Here is a 24,201-nt window from a genome sequence, read left to right on the forward strand (position 1 = left end):
TTGTCTCTCCCTGGCAGGACAAGTCTCCCAACATCCTGGTCATTATCCTCATGACATAGGGGAAGATACCTAGAAGTCTAAATTTCTTACTAAGTTGGGAAGGTGACTGATATGAAGTTGAGTACTCTCTAAAGAAATCTTTTTACCAGGAACAGAGCTTTGAGAATCTTACTTGACTTTGACACACAGACCAACTGAATTCTAAACCAAGTTCAGAGACAGAAAAATCATGACTTTAGCATTTACAAGGCAAAAGCAGTTTCAGGACAAAATCAATTAATTAAAAATGATATGGGGTTTTTTAAATTTTCTGAAATCTGGTGGGTTAAGAGAATCCCATGAAGTAAATTCAAACGAACAGAGTAACTTGACAATTAATACAGGTGAAGTCTAAAAAACGAATAGTTTGAACCCAAGGACTCTTGAATGGCTAAAAGAAATGGAAGAAATGCATAAAAATGAAATTTTAAGTGAAATTACAGCACCTAAGGGGAAAATAATTGGAAGGAGGATAAAATACTTAGGTTAAAAGGTAGAAAAATCTCACCCAAGAATTTGACTCCCTAAAAAAACAGAATGGAGCAAACTCAATGAATCTATAAAATAAGAAATATTAGAAAAAAAGCATATCTAGAATTTTAGAATAATAAAGTGAATTTAAATAACCCATTCTCAGAAAACGGTATCGAACAAACCTTAAATGATCTCCTAAAAGGGAGAAAACTTGCAGTCAGATGGATTTACAATCAACTTCATCAAACATTCAAAGAACAATTAACTCCAGTTTTACATAAATGTTTGCAGAAATAGGGAAAGAAAGAATTCTGCCAAAGTCCTTTTATGAAGGAAGTACTTAATACTAAATGAGGGATATATGGATTATATATATTATATATATTTATATATTATATATGTTTACTTTGGGTATAAATATAGAGCCTGTATCAGATTGCTTTCTATTGGGGGGAGGCGGAGAGGAAAGAGGAAGGGGAAAAAAATGTAAAACTCAAAATCTTGCCCAAAAAGTGTTTGGTTAAAAATTACTGTTCCATGTAATTGGAAAAACAAATAAAATTTAAAAAAAGATAGCAAACCAAGGAGAAAGATCTCAGAGAAAAAAACTCGAGCTTAGTAGTAGCTCTAATGAATATTGATGCGAAAAATATTTAATAAAGTATCTACCAAATGGATACAAAAACATTTAAAAGTTATAGACTACAACAAAGTTGAGTTTATACCAAGAATTCAGGTTTGGTCCATTATTATGAAAATAATAAACATAGTAGATCATGTTTTTTTAAAATCACATAATTATCAATTGATTTTTGTCAAAAACACAACACCCTTGAACTGAAAAGCATTTGAAAATATAAGAATAAATAGATCTCTCTTTAATAAAGCAAAACTAATAACTAGCATTGTGTATAATGGAGAAATACTAGAAGCCTTTTTAATAACTTTAGGGATAAAGCAGTGGTGTCCATTGTCACCATTATTAATTGACTCTGTAGAAACAAATAATTAGAACAGTAAAGCAAATAAAAGGAATGGAGAGAATAAGCATAGGCAAAGACGAAATAAAATTTTTAGTTTTTTTTTCCAGATGATATAGTAGATTACCTAGAGAACCATAATTATCTGTGGTGTCTTGAAGCATCATTGAGTTTCCTTGCTTTTCTCTCCTATGTCTGTTTTATTTAGTCCTTGTGCATTCTGAGATTTTTATCATTCAGATTGTGGCAATAGCTACTTTAAGACATTTTAAAGCACATTTATTATAGTGTAGAACACAAATCAAATAGAATATAATCATTCTTACTGGGACAAGAAATTATTTTGACCATCTCAATAGCAGTTAGCTATTGTGAAAGAGAAGATAAAACAAAAATTCCAACCATAATATTAAAAACTGCTATTTGGTTTGGGGGTTATGACTGATATTGAACAACTTAAAATAATTTGAGTTATAATTAGTAATTTAAAATCATTTAAATTATATTTTATAGTGTTAATAATTTGAAGTTTGTGGGGGTGTTTTCCAGTGTATTTTGCTGCCCTTATCTTGTGTCTGAGCCAGCAGATGACAAGTGACAGAATCCATCTTTACACACCTGCATCAATTAATGGTAGTCTCTGGTAAGAAATCATTGACAATCTCAGTAGTTGTAGAAATAATATTGTTATTAACATTGTTTTCATTTAATTTTTTTTCTTCCCCTAAATTCAAGAAAGCTTAAGTTTTACTGAAGCACTGGGAAACAATATGAAATAGTAGAGAGTTGGTCTTGTAATCAAAGTCTTGGTTTCATATTCTGCTTCTGACCCATACTGACTGTGTGGCCTTAGGGCAAGGTATTCAATCTCTTGGTACTCTAGCCAACTCTCTAAATCAGTATGTTACAGAAGAGTTACTGATCTGTAGAGTTAGAGGGAATTTCCAGATTAGGTATTCTCTATAACAGTGAAATTATAGAACCAGATGAGGAAAAAAAGGTTAGGGGGGAAGAATGTAGTGTAATAGAATGGGGGGCAAGGAATTATCTCGACCTCCTCAATAGCAGTTATGCTTTTGGACTGGAGAATTACAAAGTTAGGTATATACAGCTTCCTTTTGGAAATCTGTATTAGGCTCTCAAATTATGGTTCTGTCTACAGAGAAGGGGAAAAATGAAAGCGACATCATGGAGGTAGAATCCACAAAATTTCACTCTCCATTATGCTTTTAAAAGGCAGCATAGACCATTATGGTCTTCTAAATAAATGTGCTTTGTACGATGAGTCATAAAAATGGTGGTTCATAATAGCATTCTAGTTAGATGCAATCATTAGTTATAATCATAGTTGCACTTAAAATTACATTGTATAAGGGTAGCTAGGTGGCATAGTGGATAGAGCACCAGCCCTGGAGTCAGGAGGGACCTGGGTTCAAATCTGACCTCAGACACTTAATACTTACTTAGCTGTGTTACCTTGGGCAAGTCACTTAACCCCATTGCTTTGCAGAAACAAAAAAAAATTACATTGCATTACTGCAGTAGTTTCATAATTGATGTTTTCTACTGCTGATCTCTCCCCTTGCCAGTGTCTCCCCCATTTAATTGCCATATAAAGTAATTTTTCCTAAGTCTGACTTTATAAGTCTGACCATATCACTTTCCTACTCATTAAAGTCCAGTATTTTTGTCTTAAAGCTAGAATCAATCAATGAATAACCAGACTCAGTCCTCAAGGTGATTACCTTCTAATAGGAGAGAAAGCATGTATATTTATAAATGTATTTAGAAAATAATTTTGGGGAGGCAGAAAACTAGAAAGCTTCAGGTAGAAAGTTGTGCTTGAGGTAGAATCTTAAAGCAAAGCAAAGCAAGGCTGCCAAAAGATGAAGATGAAAAGAGGATAAATAAAACTTTTTGACATTTAGTTTCCTTTAGAGTCTAACTCCAGTCTACTTTTATGGCCTTGTCATACATATCTCTCCTCTTCATACACTCCTCAGTACATCCACCCTTGGCATTTCTCACACACAACAATCCTTGTTCCTTTGCATCAGCTGTCCCCCAAGGCTGAAATGTATTCTTTCCTCATTTTTACCACTCAAAATTCTTGTTTTTCTTTAAAATTCACTTCAGAGATCACATCTTGCATGAGATCTTTTCTGATCCAAGAAGAAAGATGTCAGAGAAAAAAAACTCCAGATCAATAGCTCCAATGAATATTGATGCAAAAATATATTTAATAAAGTATCAACAAAAGGGATACAACAAATTTAAAAGATTATAGACCACAGTCAAGTGGTCTACTAGGAATGTAGGGTTGGTTTGTTTTGAAAATAATATGATAGAGCCTCCTCTCAAAAAAACTGCCTTGTTTTTATCTTGGATATATTTACATGTGTATATATTATCTCGTCCTAGAAGGGGAGGGCAGGAACTTGTCTTTGAGAGCAAGGATGATTTCAATTTTGCCTTTGTAATCTCAGGGCCTGACATAGAATTGGTGCCTAATAAAGCTTGATTAATTAATTGAACCTTCTTTGAAGTTCTGTGTTATGTTGCAGCCTTCATGAACCTCTTCATTACCTTGTGTGTGATACTTAGCTTCAGTTCTTCAGTTTTGTGCTGTTTTGTCTCATCAGAAGATAGATTTTAGGGTAGAATATGGACATTAAAAATGAGGGTTGATAATCGCAGGGGGTGGAGCCAGGATGGCGACAAGAGCTGATCCTATCTTAGGTGCTCTCTCCTAAATCTTCAGAACTAAGGACTTTAATTAAATTTTCAAGAGACAGAACCCACAGAGGGACCCATTGAGGCAGTGCTCCTACTCAAGATAACCTGGAAAAGAGTAGAAAGGCTCTGCTCCCCGGGGTTGGAGGGGCAGCCCAACAGAGGGGTGGCATGCCAGAGTGAAAGAACTTCAGCCTCCTGGAGGCAGCCCCAGGGTGCTGGGAGCCGCAGCTCACAGTAAAGGGGGGGGGAGTTTTCTGAGCTACGCCCCAAGGGAGCACCGGGCACAAATTGGGGGAATAGCAGGGGGACCTCTGCCAGAGCTAGCACATGAAGTCCAGCCCTCAGGGCACACAGCTAGCAGCATGGCCACTGCATTCCAGATCCAGGAACCAGAAGCAGGTGGAGCCCTAAGCAGGAGCCCCCAGGGCATGAGCCCATTGAGCTGGGGAGGGGGGCGGTGAAGAGAGAGAGACTGCAGAGCTCTGTCCTCTGCCTCTGGAACAGGACTCTGGGGCTCTGAACACATTCAGATCCTGATTGAAGTCTAGGCCCCCCCATAGAGCAGCAGGGCACCCCCACATCAGCCCCGTGGCAGAGGGGGGCCCTTATGGTCATTCACAGACCAGGAGGGAGGACAGAGCCTCACACACTGAGACCCTTGTGGGAGTGTCCCAAAAGCTCAGGAAGCATCCCCAAAACAGGCTTAGGCTGGGAAAATGAGCAAGCAGAGAAACAAGAGGAACACCATTGAGAAATAGATCCCAAGAAGGATCAAAACACTCAGTCTGAAGATGAGGAAGCACAAGTTACTTCATTTAAAGACTACAAGAAAAACAGAAATTGGGGTCAGGCTACAACAGAGCTCAAAAAAGACTTTGAAAATCAAATGAGGGAGTTAGAAGAAAAACTGGGAAAAGAAATGAGAGAGATGCGGGAAAAACATGAAAATGAAGTCAGCAGCCTAGTCAAGGAAATCCAAAAAAAAATGCTGAAGAAAATAGCATGCTAAAAAACAGCTTAGGTCAAATGGATAAAACAGTTCAAAAAGTTATTGAGGAGAAGAATGTTTTAAAAAGCAATATTGGCCAGATGGAAAAAAGATAAGAAAACTCTCTGAGGAAAACAAATCCTTCAGACAAAGAATAGAACTCAGGGAGACTGATGAATTTACGAGAAATCAGGCCTCATTACTTCAAAACCAAAAAAATGAAAAATTAGGAGAAAATGTGAAATATCTCATTGAAAAAACAACTTAAGGGCAGCTAGGTGGCACAGTGGATAACCACCGGCCCTGGAGTCAGGAGTACCTGGGTTCAAATCCAGTCTCAGACACTTAATAATTACCTAGCTGTGTGGCCTTGGGCAAGCTACTTAACCCCATTTGCCTTGCAAAAACCTTAAAAAAAAAAAGAAAAAATAACTGATATGGAAAACACACTTAGGAAAGATAATTTAAAAGTTATTGGAATACCTGAAAGTCATGATCAGGAAAAAGAGCCTTGACATCATTTTCAAAGAATTACTACAGGAAAATTGCCCTGATATCCTAGAAGCAGAGGGCAAAATAGAAATGGAGAGAGTCCACTGATCCCCCCAAGAAAGAGATCCCAAAAAACCAACCCCTAGGAATATATAGCCAAGTTCCAGAACTCCCAAGTCAAAGAGAAAATATTACAAGCAGCCAGAAGGACACAATTCAAATACCATGGAGCTGCAATCAGGATCTCACAGGACTTAGCAGCAACTACATTGGAAGCTCATAGGGCTTGGAATACAATATACCGGAAGGCAAAAGAGCTTAGAATGCAGCCAAGAATCAACTACCCAGCAAGGCTGAATGTCCTCTTCCAGGGAAAAAGATGGACTTTCAATGAACCAGGGGAATTTCAAATGTTCCTGTTGGACTGGCCAGAACAGAAGGTTTTATCTACAGATACAGGACTCAGGTGAAGCATGGAGACTGGAGGAGAGGGGGAAAATATGAGGGACTTAATGATGATGAACTGCATGTATTCCTGCACAGAAAAAATGACACTGATAATACTTATATGAACCTTCTCAGTTAATAGAGCAGGTAGAGGGACCTTTTATAGTTAAAGCAGAGGAGTAAGCTGAATTTGAAGATATATTGTGGTGTAAAAATGGAGTCAATAGAAAAAAGGGAAATGTAATGGGAGAAAGAAAAAGGAGAGGGGGAATAGGCCAAGATATTTCATATAATAAGATTTTTTTTTATTCCAATGAGCTATTGCAATAATATGGAAGGTGGGAAGGCAAGAGGGAATGAGGGAATCTTTGCTCTCATCAGAGGTAACTAGGAGAGGAAACAGCATATATACTCAATGGGGTATAGACATGTGGAGTAAGAAGGAGAGGGGACGACAGGGGGAAGGGGGGGGTGATATGAGTGATAGAGGAGAGGATGGACCATGGGGGGAGAGTGGTCAGATATAACACATTTTCTTTTTTACTTCTTGCAAGGGGCTGGGATTGGATGGCCTGCCCAGGACCATAGGGCCAGGTGGATGCTGGGCCTAAGGGGTGGTAGGGGGGGCTCGGGGCCTCTTGGCCCCAGGACCAGGGATCTGTCTGCTGCGCCACTCAGCTATCCCACAGCAGAGTCAGAGTGAAAGGAGAGAGAAAATATAGTACATGGTAGTGGAGAAATAAGAAAGGAGGGAGTTGCGATCAGCAATGGCAATGGTGGAAAAATACGGAAGTAACTTTTGCGATGGACTTATCATAAAGAATGGGATCCACCTGCGACAGAGTTGTTGGTGTTGGAACAAAGACTGAAGCACATTTTTTATTATTATTTGGGGGGGAGTTGCAGGGCAAATGGGGTTGGGTAGCCTGCCTGGGGCCGCATAGTTGGGTCTCTGAGGCCTGATTTGGACCCGGGTGCTCCTGGCTCAAGGGCCAATGCTCTGTCCACCACCCAGCCACCCCTACTATTATTACTATTTTATTTCATTTTGGGTCCTTTTTTTCTTTTTGGGGGGTTTTTTGTAGGGCAGTGGAGTTGGGGTGGCTTGCATGTCACAATGGCTGGATGATTGTGGGGTATATGGGACCAGATATGGGCTGGGGTGCTCCTGGCTCCAGGGCTGGTGCTCCATCCATTGCGCAACCTGGCCATTCCTACAATTATTACTATTATTTTTTTATTTTTTTCTCTCCCCTTTATTGCTCAAGTGAGTCTATATTTTTGGGGGGAGGGGTATTTTGTTTACTCTTAAACAAGAATATTTTATTAATGTATAAAAAATTGGTACAAAATGAGAAGAAAAATATTAAATATTTAAAAAAAACAAGGATTGGGGTAGCTAAGTGGTGCAGTGGATAGAGCACCGGCCCTGGAGTCGGGAGTACCTGAGTTCAAATCCGGCTTCAGACACTTAATAAACCTCAGACACTTAATAATTACCTAGCTGTGTGGACTTGGACAAGCCACTTAACCCCACTGCCTTGCAAAAACCCTAAAAAAAAATTTAAAAAAAAATAAGGATTTCTTTCTGGGAAAAGTTTGAAGTCATGAAGGAAGCTCTGCAGATTTCCAGAGGCAATCCAGCCTTAATATTTATTCTGAGTTCAAATAATCCATTTTTACAGTTTTTACCTTTTTTGTGTATATGTATTCATATATATATATATATATGTATATACACATGTATAATTATACATATATACACGTGGTTATGTATAGATGCTTTGTGTGTTGGATGTATATACACACATTTTTACGTTGTGTATAAATACATAAATATATATGACTATATAATATATAAAAAAAGCTAATGTGTATGAAACAACAAACACTCATGGCCAAACCTTTGAAGTTGATTATCCATCTGTGTGCTATAATCTGGGTGATAGGCATTCTTCATCTACTTGTTTTATCTTGGGTAAGTGGTGAGAACAGATTCTTTTGAATGGTCATGATTTTGTTTCAGGAGGTTCTGCTGAGTTCCAGGGCTTGATAATTCACAGCAAAGACTTTTGATAAGCATATATTTTATTGTTTCATCTGATGTTTATGGCCAAGGCAATTTCTGTTATGAATAGTTGGAAAGCACCTTATTGGAAGAGAGTCTTTATGGTAGTGTTTTACTTTCCTAAATCAGATGCTTTTTAAACTAGAAGTTTCCCCACCTTGGGTATCTTTCCTTCCTCCAGATGTGTTGTGACTCAAACTCTGAACAGCTTCACAGTTTTGTGGCCTCTAACACATGCTTATCTTTACACATTTGGTCTAATCCCACAGATTTTTCTTTGTTTTCTGATGTCACTTGTGCCACCCCTCAAAGCCCATGTGGGACTGGCATATTAGGATCCAGAACTTCATTACTGAGGGCCAGTCTACTCAGTGAGTGTAGTGGAGAGAGGGCTAACTTTGGACTCAGGAAGATGTAAGCTAAATTCTCACTTCTAACATACTAGCTATTTGACTCTAGGTAAGGGACAATAAGCCTCTTGGTATCCCAGGCAACTCTAAGATTATAACTCATAGTTACATATCTGCATTGGTCATTTTCTTGTCAGGAGTTTCCTACACCAGTGAAATTACACTCTAGATCCAGTCCTCTACCTCATCCCACCACCTAAAAGATGAATCTACATTTGATTTTCTCTGTTTTTGGTTTTTTTGGGGGTGGTGGTGGAGGTGAATTTGCATTTAAGTTCATAAAAAATGTATGCATGTACAAAAATAAAGTCAATCCTAAGAAATATCTTCATCCTTTTTTTTTTTTTTAGGGTAGCGGGTACAGAGGAACAAATTCTCCATCCCTGGATTGTGGTGAACTTGGTTGTGGCTCTTCTGGTAGGACTGTCTTGGCTTTTCTTGTCTTATAGGCCAGAGATGGATCTCAGTGAAGGTAGGAAAACACATGATCAGTGTAGAAAATATTGGTATCATTAGAATTTCCATAATTATTTAAAAATCTTTTTTTCTCAATCAGTGCAAATTCTGAACTTGAGAATTCACTGTTTCTAATTTGGTGTTTTCAGAAACAATATTTTACAGTCTCTAAAAGTCTGGAACTGCTGCACAATCACTATTACAGTTTTATATTGTGAGCTTCTTTTGTATCCTCCACTTAGCAAAGTGTCTGGCAGATAGCAGGTGCTTAATAAGTGTTATTGTTAAGGCAGAGGATATCCAGCAATACTAATGTGGATGAGCTGTATATTATGTGAAAGACCTTATGCTGAAGTCTGTGACTGAGGTAAAGAAATGGGGACATAGCCCTCAAGAAGCACAGTAGGACAAGTGAAACTAGCTAGCAATATCCAGTCAGTGGTTAAAAAATGAGAATTTGGAGCTAGGGGAGAACTAGGGCCAGAATTCTGGATTTGCAGCAGTCATAGATGAAACCTTGGGAATGAATGAGAACACCAGGGAAGAGAGTGTGAAAAAAGAAAAGTCAAGGAGAATTGTCTATGCTGGAGGTGAGAGTTGGGGTGGGGGATGGCAATGATTATTAGTGTATGTAAAGAACTGTCTAATTTTCAACAAATAATCAACAAAAATTTCTAAAGCCCCTCTTGAATCAAAAATCCTCAGGAAAATATTTTTTGACAAGCTTCCTCATGGAGCTTACCAACTAGTAGTGAGAGATAATGCAAATAATTATAATGCAAAATATTCCATGATAAGTGCATTAGAGAATTACAAAATAAGGTACATGTCTCACATTTATCTGGAGAAAGATGATTATTTTTTTTTCAACATGAGATGCTTCCTGAACATCAAGTTCAAAACTTCTAAAAGGCAGTTGTTCAAGTAGGGAGGTCAGAAAAGAAATCAGCACTTAATAGATGAGATCTAAGAATCAGTCACATAAAGATGATAATTGAAGGCTTGGGGCCACTAGGATATTTGTAGAAAGAGAAAAGAGCTTGTCTAAGACAGAACCTTGGCAAATACTCAGAGTTTATGATGGTTCGAAGATTCAGTAAAGGCAATTAGAGAAAAGTCAAACATAAGGGGTGGGGATGGGGGGTGGGATGGGTAGTGAACAAGAAAAAACAAAACCAAAGCAAGAAAAAAAAACTGAGGAGACTGTATTAAATGCCATACAAACCTCAAGACGAATGAGAGTGATGAAAAATTATTTGAATTGATAAATTGATATATAGTTGATAGTTAAACCTCTAAAAGAAAATTTGGAATCATAACCTAAAATGCACTAACTAAATAACCTTTTGACCCACTTCTAGGTATAAATACCCTAATAAGGGTCAAAGATAAAGGTAAAGGACCCATATACAAAAAAATTATTTATAAAGATACTTATTGTAGTAAAGGCCTAAAAAGCTGGGTGCTCATGTGCAGATCAGATTGTGATAAATGAATGCAATAGAATACTATTACATCCTAAGAAATGATGAAATGGAGGGATTCATAGAAACCCTGATGAAGAGTGAAATGAGCAGAAATAGGATATTTCTCTTAACTTTAAAATACTGCATTTTGAACAATAACTGACCAATCATGTCTTCATAATTGATGAAGTATGCCTTCCATCTCTTGCCAGAATGAGACATATGTTTTCAGATATAACCAATATTAATTTCTTTTTTCTTATATTTATTTTAAATTTAAATAATTTTTCAAATAAATGTAAAAATCAATTTTTAATTTGCATTTTTTTTTACAATTTTGAGTTCCAAATTCTTTCCCATCCTCTTCATTGAGAAGGTAATCAATTTGATAAAGATTATACTTGCAGTAATGCAAAACATTTTCATATTAATCCTATTGTGAAATAAAACAAACCAAAAAAAAAAAACCAAGAAAAAGTAAAAACAAAACCGAATGGTATGCTTTGATCTGCATTCAGGTTCCATCAGTTCTTTCTGGATAGTGTTTTTTTATCATAGGTCTCATTTATTTTTCTTAACTGTATTTGTTAAAAGGGAGGATTTCTCTTGGATTAAAAGAAATATAAAAGAGATAAGAAACTTCACCAGGAGATGGAGACAAGCAGGGTATTTTTGTTGCTATCGTGTTAAAGTCAATATATACTTGAAATTCACACTATAAATAATACATTTCTATATAATCATCTTGTCTTTTTTTATTGACATGCTTGTTAATATTTGTTGAATTCATGAAAAAAAGAAGCTCATTGATAATTTAGGAGAGAGCAGTTTCAGTTAAATGGTGAGAGCAGAAGTCAGGTTGTAAAGGCATGAGAAGAGAAAACTGGAAGCAATGAAAGGGAACAGAATTTTTTTTAGAAGTTTGTCTATGGAAGGGGAAATGACAGATTGAGGGAATGAGACAGTCATGAGCTTTTTTTTTTTTTCCCTTCAGGATAGACATGAGACATCAAAAAAGCCAGTAGAGAGAGATTAAAGGGAATAATTGTAGCTGCAGTCTCCCAAATGAGATGGAACTTAGGGTATATAGAGTTTTAGTGAGAAAAGCATTTCTTCATTAGAAATCATGGGAAAAGTGTAGAGAATGGAGAAAAGATTTCAAGATGTAGAGAAAGGGAAAGGCGAGAGCTTAGGTTCCTCACCTGAGAAGGTTAGGGAGTGGAGAGAAGAGGTTTGGAGCAGTTCTTTGGGGAACTGTAATAGAGACTTAACAAGAGACACAAAGATTGTCTTGTGGCATTGAGGACCTAGTTGAGACCAGATATACCGTACATTTGTATTGAATTAAATTTCTTGGTCAGATATTTTATTTTTTCTTCCTCCCATCTGCTCTCCGGGGTAGGGAGGGCAGAAACTTTTTTTTTAAGAGGGTCAGGGCAGCAGCTAGGTGGCGTAGTAGGGGTGGCTAGGTGGTGTAGTGGATAAAGCACCAGCCTTGGAGTCAGGAGTACCTGGGTTCAAATTCGGTCTCAGACACTTAATAATTACCTAGCCATGTGGCCTTGGGCAAGCCAATTAACCCTATTTGCCTTGCAAAAACTTTAAAAAAAAAAAAAGAGGGTCAGGCAAGGGGCAGCTAGGTGGTGCAGTGGTCCTGGAGTCAGGAGGATCTGAGTTCAAATTTGGCCTCAGACACTTTATCTAGCCATGTGGTAACCCCATTGCCTTGCAAAAAACTAAAAAAACAAAAAGGAAAGAGTCAGGCAAAACACATTCCCACACATTGGCACATCCTAAAATCTGTTTCATTTTTTGCATGTTTACCTATCTCTTTAAAGAGGTAGATTATATTCTTCAGTGGCCATGTTGAATAATGGTCAATAATTGTGTCAATCAGAGTTCTTTACATTTTTCAGAGTTCTTCATTTTTATGTTTTAACTAAATTTTAATGGACACAAACTACTGAGAGTTCTTATTCTCAGTAAGGGGGAGGTGGGGGAGTTTGATTTCATCATGTGAATGGTATTCAGTATGGTTACTTATAACCAAATATGCATTAATAATCATTAGAAACGGGCAACAAATTTAATTATTTTATCTTTTTTCCCTCCTCAGAGGTGATGTTTTCTTCTGATGTTCAAGAATATCCTGATGTGGATAAAGAAACCAAAGCCCCTTCATGATGTTAATGTTCAAAACTAGGACAGTATTTTGTTCCAATTGTGATATATAAACTTTTTTAAATTGTATTTTTACAAGATATTTGGAAATGTATTTAAATGATAGAAACCCATGCCTCAAGATTATAAAAAATATTAAAGTTTTGTATGCTGTTTACAACTATCAGTTTCCATGACATCATCTGAACGTGGGTAGAAACCTGTAAAGGGAAGTATTTTAATTCATTTTTTTCCTGATTTTTCCAAATTTTATTTGTAATTGTACTGTTTATTCCTTGTGACATCACAAATGCCTAGAAACACTAAGACAGAACTAGTATTTTAATGTTATACGTGAAATTTAAACAAATTCAGAGAATAGAATAAAAAAGTCCTATCTTTATTCTTTAAAAATTTACTTGTCGGAAAACTGTTTTGGGGGGGATATGGATCCTACAATAATCCATATAAGTTCATTTTATTTCATGGCTAATAAAAAGGAATGTTGGTCGGTTGACAAAAATTTCAGAGTGAAACAGGTTCCTTTCCATCCTTTCCGTGATGCAGTCGGCAGGCTCCACCCTCGTGGGGGTGTCTGCATCTCCCGTGGAGGTTTGGCTTTGCCCCGGTTTCCTGAGGAGGGTGGGAGGGAGACCCTTACCGCGGAGGCCTTGGTCGCGAGATGGGTTTTATCATCCAACTTGGGACCCTCGCCAAAGGTCCTCAAACGACTCCCAGTGGAAAGGCCCGGTGAGGGCGGGCGAGGGGGCGCCTTTGTTCGGTTCTGCAGTTTTGCACTAACGGTTTCACCCCCCTTCATTCCAAGCACCTGCCCAGAAAGCAAAGGGCGAGTGAGGAGGTGGTGAGGAGGCCCCTGTGGAGGAGAGGAGGGGGTCCGGGGCAGCAGGCGCCCACCAAGAGCCCCGCGCGTGCCCGGCGTCGGGAGGGAGGCCCGCCACAACCGCCTTTCCCGCCCGGGCCGGCGCGCGCTCACAGCGCCGACTCCTCCCCCGCGCCCCGCCGACCAATGAGCAACGCTTGCTCAGCCGCGCCCCGCCCCCCCCGGCCGTGCGCCTGCGCAGCGCGCCCCCGCGACTCGCTCCCCGCCCTTCCTCGCCTTGCCAACTCAGTAGCAAAGAGTGGCCCGAGCCGCCGCGGTCGGTTGAGGGGCCGGGGTGGGGGTGGGGGGTGGGGGGCAGGATGGAGCTGAGCCCTGTGGAAAAGAAGCCTTCGGAGCAGAAGGTCTACTCGCTCTTCAAGGTCCCTTTTCTCCACAAGAGCGATGCGCCCTCTGAAGACCTTGAGGAACCCAGGGCCGCGGACTCGCCCTCCGTGGGCTCCTCCATTGCCTCGGGGAGGACCGACCCCTATTATAGGGAAGAGAACAAGGAGGGCAAAGGCCAAAAGCTGCTGAACGTGAGGCGGAGGAGGGAGTGGGGGGCGGGCCGGGGCTGGGCCGCGGGGAGGCCTCCCCCTGGGGCTCGGCAGTTGGGGAGCTGCCTGGGGGTCGCCCGGGGGCCTGCCCGCTCCTGGACGCTGCGCCCGCGATGTGGGAGGGAAGGGGCGCCAGGCCTGGTCTCCAGAGCAGGCCCGGCTGGGTTCCCCGAGGAAATGCGCCCCGAATGGTGGAGGAGACTGTGTGTTGGGGGAAGGAGAGAACAAAATCCAGTTTCCCAGAGCTTTGGGGTGACCTTGGTGAGTGGTTGCATTTCATTGAGTTTATCCTAGACAAATCCGAAGTGAGCCTTGCTTTAGTCTTCCGGTTCAATACCGCTTTTTTTTAGTGGTTAACATTTCTTATACATGCTAGCGAGAAAACAACGTTCCCCTAAAACCGTCAGATTTCACTGTGGATTCATTAGCAGTGTGGCGTTGCCTCTGGTTCACCGTTTAGGCCTTCTCTATGGTGCATTTATAAAAGCAGCCTGGAGCTGGTTTGAGTTAAATAGTCATTCTCCAGCCTATACCCTATTATTTTATTTTATCTTTTTTGTTTTTAGCTTTTTGCAAGGCAGATGGGGTTAAGTGGCTTGCCCAAGGCCACACAGCTAAGTAATTATTAAGCGTCTGAGGTCGGATTTGAACTCAGGCCCTCCTGACTCCAGGGCTGGTGCTCTCTATCCACTGCGCCACATAGCTGCCCCCCCCTTCACCCTATTGTATAAATAGATTGACTAGCAGGATTACATAAATGAATTTCTGAATTCAGTATTTTTTTTTAAGAGGCTTTTAACAAAAGGAGGCAACTTCAACAAAAGAGGATACTTGTAGGCTATTATTCCTGGGGAGCATAAGCCCTGTTGGGTTTTTACTGGGATTGGAAAGGCTTTTAAGTACACATCTGGCAATAGACCATGTCTGGTCCAAGGACAAGATTTAGGAGGCTTATCAGGAGTAGGTTGACAACCTGTGAAACAAAACAACATACAAATTGGCTCCAGATTCTATAAAACCTCATTCCATAGTCATGGCGGCAGTGACAGAAAAGTGCAAGAATTCCCATAGTGTTTAGACCACATGTGAATAGTTTTCCAATGTGAGATTATACCCAGAGCAAAAGTTAATTTGTTAATAGAAGAACTGAAGCATGTTAGTATTGATATCCTTGATATAAATGAAACCAGACAACATTAATAAGTTGAAGTTAAAATTGCAGGATGCATGGTTAGTACTATTAAAAATATTTTTAAAAGAAGATAGCCTATTTACAATATCAAAAGCCACTGCATATTTGAGAATTAACCTAGAGATCCACATATGGGAAAAAATCATAAAACCAAAAGATGAAAATAAAAGGTAGTAAATTTGGCATTCAGTTTTAATAGGAGAGGTTTGAATTATTCTAGTAAAATGACTACTACCAAAATTAATCATCCTATATGTGTTAACCATAATTTCCTTAAGTTGAGAACAATGAAATAACAGTTTCATAAAGGAAGTTTAATTCTCTAGGATCTTACCAAAGCCCATGGTCATCCTTGCAAATGCCAGATAGGACTAACTGAATAACGAATATTTATAGGATTTTGAAAAAAGGTTCATAAAGTTTTGGCAGCCAGTCAGTCAGGTTACACATTTGTACATAAAGGTGTCATTGATTACTTCATGATTTTCTGATCCATCCATGAGGTATGTTCTATGTCAGAACTGACAAAGATCCAATTAACCCAGTACTACTGTCTCCTCTTCTGACATGATATTCTATGTTGTTATTAGATATGCTATGAATATATAAAACATTGGAGTTTCTTCCTTTCCAAAAATGTCATAAGTACAAGAATTTATTCAGGTTCCCATTTAGATAACCAGAACAGATTCCTGCACACAGCTTTTCCTGTAAAATTTATAGATGCAGAGGAGGACTAAGCTGTCCTACACAGATAGAGCCTGCTTTCACCTTTATAGCTAGAGACACAGACCTTCTGGAGGGGCAGAGGAACATTCCAAACCTCAGTTAGGGGCTGATAGAACAACTTTTGGTCAGAAATATAGAAAGAAATATTTAATTCTGAATGAAAGAATATCAGCTTAGACATTCCCCCATTTTGATCTAGATAGACATCTTTGTGCCATCTGTAGACCAATCATAAAATTTTAGAAAGTATGTTGGATAGGAACTTAGATTGTCTAAGAACAAAGAGCAAGTAATGTAATATCCATAACAGTAATACAAATGAGTAATATCACAATAAAAATTACAGAGATTGAAAAGGGCAATTCCTTTTGACTGTATAGATTATACAGATAAACACAAAGTGATAGATTCAGATGCATTTCTTCTCTAACATAATACAGTTCTATGACTTAGAATGTAGCTTCAGAGATTTCTTTACTCCAGATTGCTTGTAGATTTTCCTTTTTCTGTTGAAACTATTTAGCAAGCAATTATCATTTCTAGAAAATGAAATTCTGAAATCTCTCAGATCTTGATGATTTACAATTTTGATTCAATATTCACAGAAAATTCAGTTACAGAGATTATTATTTTTGTTATTCCCCCATTTGGAGGATGCTCTCTCACTTAATTAACAAAATAAACTTCATAACAGTTATGCCAAACTACACACTAATCTAGCTGACTATTTGCATTTAGATAAATGTTGGCCAAATCACTTAAATTTCTATGCTCGATTTTAATATTGATTGTCTGACATGATTATAGCAATTTACAGTACAGATCAGGGACATAAAAGACAATAGTCCCTTACATATTTAGATGTATGTTCTAGATGGAGGTCATGTAGGAAGCCAGTTGCCTCAAGCCAGACCTTCAGTCTGTCAAGAGAGACATTATTCTGAATGTAAGAATCCAACCTCAGATTATACTGAAAAACTGCCCTTTCAACTCTTGTCCCAATAAACCTTTCGTCTCTAATTTTCAACAAAACCTCTCTTTTTCCTGGCTTCTCTGAACTATGGCACACCAGCATTTTTTTTTAATACCTGGATTTCAGACTTAAAATAGAAAGCCAATTGCATTCACATGAAATCTTTTCATAGCAGTTTCCTATAATCAGAGATCCATCTCTAAATTTCATAGACTTAAAGGATCAGGAATAATGCCATATTTTGATTTTGATCATGAAGTGGTAACAATGAATATTACAGGAAAAATCACAAAATGTTATCCATATTGCACAGGTGATTTTATAACAAAAAGTTTGAAACATACAACAAACAATTTTTAAAAATTTTCCATTAATATGCTTCAACACTTGCATATATAACAAACAAGTTCTGAATTAAAAATTTAACAATCAGCAATACAATGGTGCTATCATTGCAGGAAAAATGTAGAAAGGAATAATGAATAGTAATAAGTATAGTAACCTCAACTATATACATTTGAGAACATTATTCATATATGTTTATTACAGAATTACCATATTTTAAAATGCAAAATTACTATTACAAAATTATATTAACAATCATACTAAATCTTATACAATCCCCCCCCTTTTTTTGAGTCAAAGGGGGGCACATAATGCCACCAGCAGACCAAAAGAAATAAAGAGGACCTTTTTAACACTACATTTCCTCAAAGGATATGAAGGGAAGTTCTTTTAAACATTTCTCATTTGACCATGGAACATTTACATCTTCCATTCCATGTGATATGACTACAGATGTCATTATTTTACTTGCTGTAGTAGTACAACATCTAATAATTTCATGAATTTATTCACTGCTTTCCTAATATACTTATATCAATCTTAAAAAGAAAAATGAGATTTCTCAGAAACTTTTATCTCATACATGATAATTTCTAAACATAACAAGAACTTTTCTACTTGCAAACTTTAAATGCTCCTAATAGGAACCCAACAGCTAATTGTTTCACAGATAGTAAACTTAAAAAAATAGAAACTTTTCTATGACAGTTATAAGCAAATATCATCACGTTATTTGCAGTAAATTAGCTTACAGATTTGAAAATTTAGTAGACCTTATAAAAATTCATTAGATAACTTTTACAAAAGTCTTTTTCTGAGCCCCCTTGTTTAAAAACAGCAATAACCATTCCTGATGTTAAAAAGGAAAATATATTAATCATGAATTTTTAAAGTGATGGACATCTTGTTTACTTATTCTTAAAGCAAAAAAATTTAAAATTGTAATTTATCAAACCTAACTTGTTATAAAAATTTATTTTTAGGTATTATAAATTAATCCCACAAATTCTTCACAAGCAATAAATCTGTTACCACAGAACTTCCAAGTACCAACATCCTTGAACTTGAGGGTGTGTACAGAAGGAAGGTCTGTTGATTTAAGACATGGAGAAATTTACCTAACTAAATTACTCTTTTTTTTTTTTTTAAGGTTTTTGCAAGGCAAATGGGGTTAAGTGGCTTGCCCAAGGCCACACAGCTAGGTAATTATTAAGTGTCTGAGACCGGATTTGAACCCAGGTACTCCTGACTCCAGGGCTGGTGCTTTATCCATTGTGCCACCTAGCCACCCCTAAATTACTCTTATAAACAACTTTATGTCAAATTCCTTTCAAATATTGGTCTTAAAGTGTGACGTGACATAACCCTTTCCTTGACAATAAAGTTAATTAAAATTACTAAATTCAGGTGGCTAAATTTGTTAAATGCCCATCAGACTTCCTTACTGAAAATTCTCGATAAAGATTTATGACTTGATGGTTCTAAAAATCCTTTTTCTTTATAATTACAAGATTTTCTTTGTACTTAACAATCTTATGAAATTCATGAGTCAAATGTCAAAAACTGTGATTACAATAAGCAACAATAATACATAAGAAATTTAGTTTTTTCTTCAGTCTTGGTTTTTTTTTAAAGTGTGTGTATGTGTTTTTTTTTATTTCAAGCAAAGGGAGGAAACTATTTTTCCTCTACATGTTCTGAAGTGACTTTAAAAACAATTTATGCTGCCTTGGGTAATTCCTAAATCACACAATTCATTTATTTGTTTTGACTGCAAATAAAAGAACACATGCCACTAGAATAATCTATTTCTCTATTAGCATATGGCTCCTTTGCAAGCTTATGAACCAGCTATGTTTATATCTTTTTTTATTAAAGATAATATTTGAGTTTTACAATTTTCCCCCCAATCTTACTTCCCTCCCCCCCAGCCCCCCCTTTAAGCAATCTGTCAGTCTTTACTTTGTTTCCATGTTGTACATTGATCCAAATTGAGTGTGATGAGAGAGAAATCATATCCTTAAAGAAGAGACAAGAAGTCTAAGTGGTAATAAGATCAGACAATGAGATATTTGGGTTTTTTTTCCCCTAAATTAAAGGGAATAGTCCTTGAACTTTGTTCAAACTCCATGGCTCTTTATCTGGATACAGATGGTATTCTCCTTTGCCGACAGCCCAAAATTGTTCCTGATTGTTGCACTGATGGAATGAGCAAATCCTTCAAAGTTGAACATCACCCCCATGTTGCTGTTAGGGTGTACAGTGTTTTTCTGGATCTGCTCATCTTGCTCAGCATCAGTTCATGCAAATCCCTCCAGGCTTCCTTGAATTCCCATCCCTCCTGGTTTCTAATAGAACAATAATGTTTCATGACATACATATACCACAGTTTGCTAAGCCATTCCCCAACTGAAGGACATTTACTTGATTTCTAATTCTTTGCCACCACAAACAGGGCTGCTATGAATATTTTTGTACAAGTGATGTTTTTACCCTTTTTCATCATCTCTTCAGGATATAGACCCAGTAGTGGTATTGCTAGGTCAAAGGGTATGCACATTCGCCTTTGCATATCCTTTGAGCATTTGTCAACTGGGGAATGGCCATTCTTGTTTATTAATAGCACAATTTTAAACTTCCAATTATAGAGCACTATTAATATTAGAACATTCATGAACATGACAAATGTGATAATTCAAATTATGTATTTTCTAACTTATAACAATGTATGAACTTTATAATGCATAGAAAATCAACTCATATATAGTTATTAAAAAAAAGTGATCATAGAGCTTTTAATACATGTCTTAACTTACATAGTCCTGTTCTTTTTCCCTTCAGAACTAAATTTTGGATTATAGCAAACCAAAATCTGGACTTAGTCTTTAACATATACATATAATTACAAATAGTCCTTTTTTAATATATTTTTTTCAAAATAAAACCAAAAAACCCCCTTTTCTTTCTGCATTTTCTAACTGCAGAAAAATGAATCTGAATAAAATTTTCAGCTTCCATTCTTTATTCTAAAATCAACATTTATTTTTTTAAATCACTTATTTTATGAGAATTCACCAAACCAGCATTGTTTAGAGACACAATTTTTAGTAGATTAAAGATTGCATACTGGCATCCTATGCTGTGAGATTTTAGGGACTCTGGCCTAGCCCTCTATCCCCCCAAAAGGTTCAGTGGCCTCTTCTTGGATCTCTGGGCCAGAGGAGACTAAAGAAGAGCTGCTGGAGGAGCAACACAGAGACCTCTAATCTAAATTATTAACATTATTATCATTATTAGTTTTTAACATGTTAATTAAGACCAGTCAAAAAAATAATTTTAGGGACAATATCAATTTATTTAGGTCCTGTATAATGTATAATTTGTCAATCAGTAAATAAAACCCTGTTAATCAAACCAGAAAAGAAACAATAGAAAATACTAGAACCTCCTCCCCCCAAAACAACATGATTTTCAAGAAACTCTGTCCTGTGGCACCAAATCATGAGTTTGTGGAAAAGAAAAAGATCCAATTTTGAAAAGAGAATGGAGAGGAAGATTGGCCAGTCAGAACGCAGAGACATGACAGCAGGCCTGACCATGCAGAGACATCTGAGAGCAAAGCACTTCGAAACAGAGAGGCCCCTGAACTCCACCCTGATCTCAAGCTAGAGGGTCCCCTAGACACTACACAGAAAAAGATAACAGGATGCTAGATAAATCTGTAAAATCTAGGGGCGAATCTGTAGCACCTACCCTGGCCAGAAAACAAAAACAAATACCACCAAAGTTGACAAATCACTATAACAAACCAGAGGTAAAAGTTAGAGAACATTCCATTTCCAAACAATTGAGTTAAAAAACAAAAGTGGTAGCCTTATTACATTCCAAAGTCATTTTGAAAAAATAAGTCTGACCATGCAAATTGCTAACCTTCTGGAAAGCAAAAAGAAATGTATTTACTGCTGGCAAGAACAGGTATGGAAAAACAGACATTGCATTGGTCAGCCACTGCAGCAGAGGAAGGATTGGATGCCACAGGAGAGGGAGGCAAGACAGTAGCTGAAAATGTCCAAGAGGAACAGAAAGAAGTTTTCAAAACTTGAAAAGACTGTGGGGAAAGACTTCTTAATTTCTGGTTTTTGCTATTTTCTAAATTTTTTCTGATGTCTTGGCTTTTTGCAAAAAATGACAAACCCTGGCTGCTTGATCCTCAGACTGCCTCCCAGTGACAGGAGGGTCTTAGATGGAGGCTGTCAGCTGCTCCATCTGCATAGTCAGCATCTAATGCTGCTTTGCTCATAATTCTCTCTTTTCTTGGAGATCTTTTTCTTTTTGCTCTATTAAATTTTGACCCAATTGTTCTGCTAATTCCAGGATGAATTGAGTATGCTTGTTCTGCCATCTGGGCTGATTTAGCTGAATATTTCTTGACAGAGTAGGTTGCAGATTGTTAACAAAATAACAGAAACTGAGTCTGCCCTCCTTCCTTATCATGTTTTGGGCCAGAATTTTCATCAAAACCCTGTGCTAGGTGATAAAAATAAATTAAAACACTGTTTCATCTTGTTTTTGATTAATGGTTTTAATTTTTGAAAAGTCCACTAGTTGGGGAAATGCCAGGGGAATTGTGTCATAAAGGGCATTCCTTACAGCTCGTGCTTCCACAAAAGGGCCTTTCCTGATCTGTACATGCCACCCAATTTGTGTTTTGGAGTTCTTCAAAAGTAGCTTTGATATCTGCCTTTTTAAACTAATTATTTGCTTCCCCTACTACAGCTACAGTTAACTGGCAAATATCTGGGATCCCAAGGCAAAAGATTGCAGAGTAATTTTATATTGATCTTTAAACCCAGTAGGATCTGTAAGTGGATCAGGAAAATCTTAATGCCTGTAATTCTCCCCTGTCCCATGGCTTCAACTTATAATGAGGGACACTATAAAGCAAAACTGTGTGTCCTCCTCCATCCACAGGTTGAATGACCTGAGAATATATAGTCTGTTTACTGCCTTGAAAGAATGGATCCCAACAAGCTCAGGCTTCAGGCTTTTATCTGGAGCTGGGGAAATAGTATTAGAAGCTTTTGGAGAAGGGAAAAGATTTAGGTCTACCAGCTCTCCTGGTTCGGTAGGGGGAGGGGCTGAAACCAAGATTGGAGGAGAATTAGAAACTTTTTTGCATTTGCTGCTTTAGGGAGAGGGGTGATTAAAGGAGCAAACCGAACCAGTGTTAAAAACATTTCCATTCCTTCTTAGATATTTTGTTAGTTTTTAAAATTAGTTTTGTCTTAAGATAACTTAAGTTTGCTCAAACAATCCCCACCTAGGCCAGCTCAGCTGAGGATTGTCACTAATTTTTGCCATCTCCGACAAAATATGTGATCACAAGAATTGTAATGGTTGGTCATGTAAAAAGCAAGAATTTGGTCTACTTGATCTCTTATTTTAGAGTTGAATTGTTCCATATTTTCAACAGGCAATCAAAACTACACACAAAAACAACAGCAACAACAACGACAAAACCACACACCAAAAAGACACTAAACAAAATCACATATGACAGGCACTAGACGTATGACAAAAGAAAACCAGGTAAATTTTTATGTTTTTATTAAAAAAATGCCAAAGCTCTAACCCCTGAGCTTTTTTTTTTTTTTTAGATTTTTCAAGGCAGTGGGGTTAAGTGACTTGCCGAAGGCCACAAGGCTAGGTAATTATCAAGTGTCTGAGGTTGGATTTGAACCCAGGCACTCCTGACACTCCTAACTCCAGGGCCGGTGCTCCATTCACTGCACCACCCAGCCGCCTCCACCCCTGAGCTATCTTACCAATAAAATAGCCTCCCTTAGACCTAGAAATAATCCCTGACACCCGACTGGAAACCAAAAACCAGGCAAAATTTAACCAACCTGTGAAATTGCCCAAACCCCAGTAACAACCTCAGAGAACTTCACTTCAGAAAACAACATGTGTGGGATAAAAATCCACTTTAAAAAATATAGAGACTCCTGTGAGCAAAAAAGAAAGTTCATTTTGGCTTTTCTCTAGGAAAAGGGCACACTGCAAGTCTCACAAAGGTAGTGAAGATCAAGGAGCTGCCCCAAGTAAGATTATATGGCATAGCATGATTCTCCCCCTCCCTAGCCCCCTCTCTTCCAACTTGATTGGTTAAAGGTTTCAGAGTTACAATCTTTATGCAAAAAATCTACCCGGTAACAAAGAGAAGAATAAAATGTTTTCATAGAATATTACCTCACCATCCAGATGTTGAGGATATCAGAAGATTTCTAATGACCTTTTGTTGTCTTATCTAAATGCAAGGTAGTATGCAAGTACTTACCATCAAACAAGAGGAGGCAGTCTACTATTCCCTCAATCTATCATCAAATAGGTAGTTAACTAAGAATGCAAGGTCTCTTCTCTGGAAGTATTCCACTATTTCTCTCCCTAACAGAATCAGGAGGGTGTCTGGCTGGGAATGCAAGATCTTTCTGGAAATAGTCCACTATTTCCCTCCCTAACAGGAGGGTATCTGAGAATGCAAGGCTTCTCTCTGTCATTCTAAGAATAGTCTGAGAGTCTTTGTTTTAGTGATTTTTAACCCTGAGATGACTTCACTAGAAATAAACACAGTTCACAAGCTAGAACAATTTGAGCTTGAAAAAATATCACCTTTAGACAAGTCACTCATACCAGGCTTAAAATCTGTCCTGGTTTTTCTTAGGGATCCCTTTGATGTGTTGTCCAGAAGAAAAGTTTATCCTTTTTCAAATTCAAGCCTAGATTCAAGTCATGGCACAATTTACTGTTAACCA

The 24,201-nt window shown here is 37.8% G+C and overlaps 2 protein-coding genes across 3 annotated transcripts in view; both read left to right on the top strand.

Annotated features, from left to right (window-relative positions):
- TMEM237 (transmembrane protein 237) overlaps positions 1 to 13,239 on the top strand; it is a 32,415-nt gene extending 19,176 nt beyond the window's left edge. For both annotated transcript variants that reach the window (XM_074191644.1, XM_074191645.1), the window contains exons 11-13: positions 2,043 to 2,136; positions 8,985 to 9,106; positions 12,673 to 13,239. In XM_074191644.1, the coding sequence (XP_074047745.1) occupies positions 2,043 to 2,136; positions 8,985 to 9,106; positions 12,673 to 12,740 (284 nt within the window). In that variant the 3' untranslated portion in view covers positions 12,741 to 13,239. The remainder of the gene's footprint in view (positions 1 to 2,042; positions 2,137 to 8,984; positions 9,107 to 12,672) is intronic.
- A 647-nt stretch (positions 13,240 to 13,886) lies between these two features.
- The window catches only part of C2CD6 (C2 calcium dependent domain containing 6), a 106,646-nt gene continuing 96,331 nt past the window's right edge, over positions 13,887 to 24,201 (top strand). Inside the window, exon 1 of the mRNA XM_074192747.1 lies at positions 13,887 to 14,132. Within this exon, the coding sequence (XP_074048848.1) occupies positions 13,917 to 14,132 (216 nt within the window). The 5' untranslated portion in view covers positions 13,887 to 13,916. The remainder of the gene's footprint in view (positions 14,133 to 24,201) is intronic.

The sequence above is a fragment of the Macrotis lagotis genome, chromosome 6 (genome assembly GCF_037893015.1).
Source record: "Macrotis lagotis isolate mMagLag1 chromosome 6, bilby.v1.9.chrom.fasta, whole genome shotgun sequence".
NCBI lineage: Eukaryota > Metazoa > Chordata > Mammalia > Peramelemorphia > Peramelidae > Macrotis > Macrotis lagotis.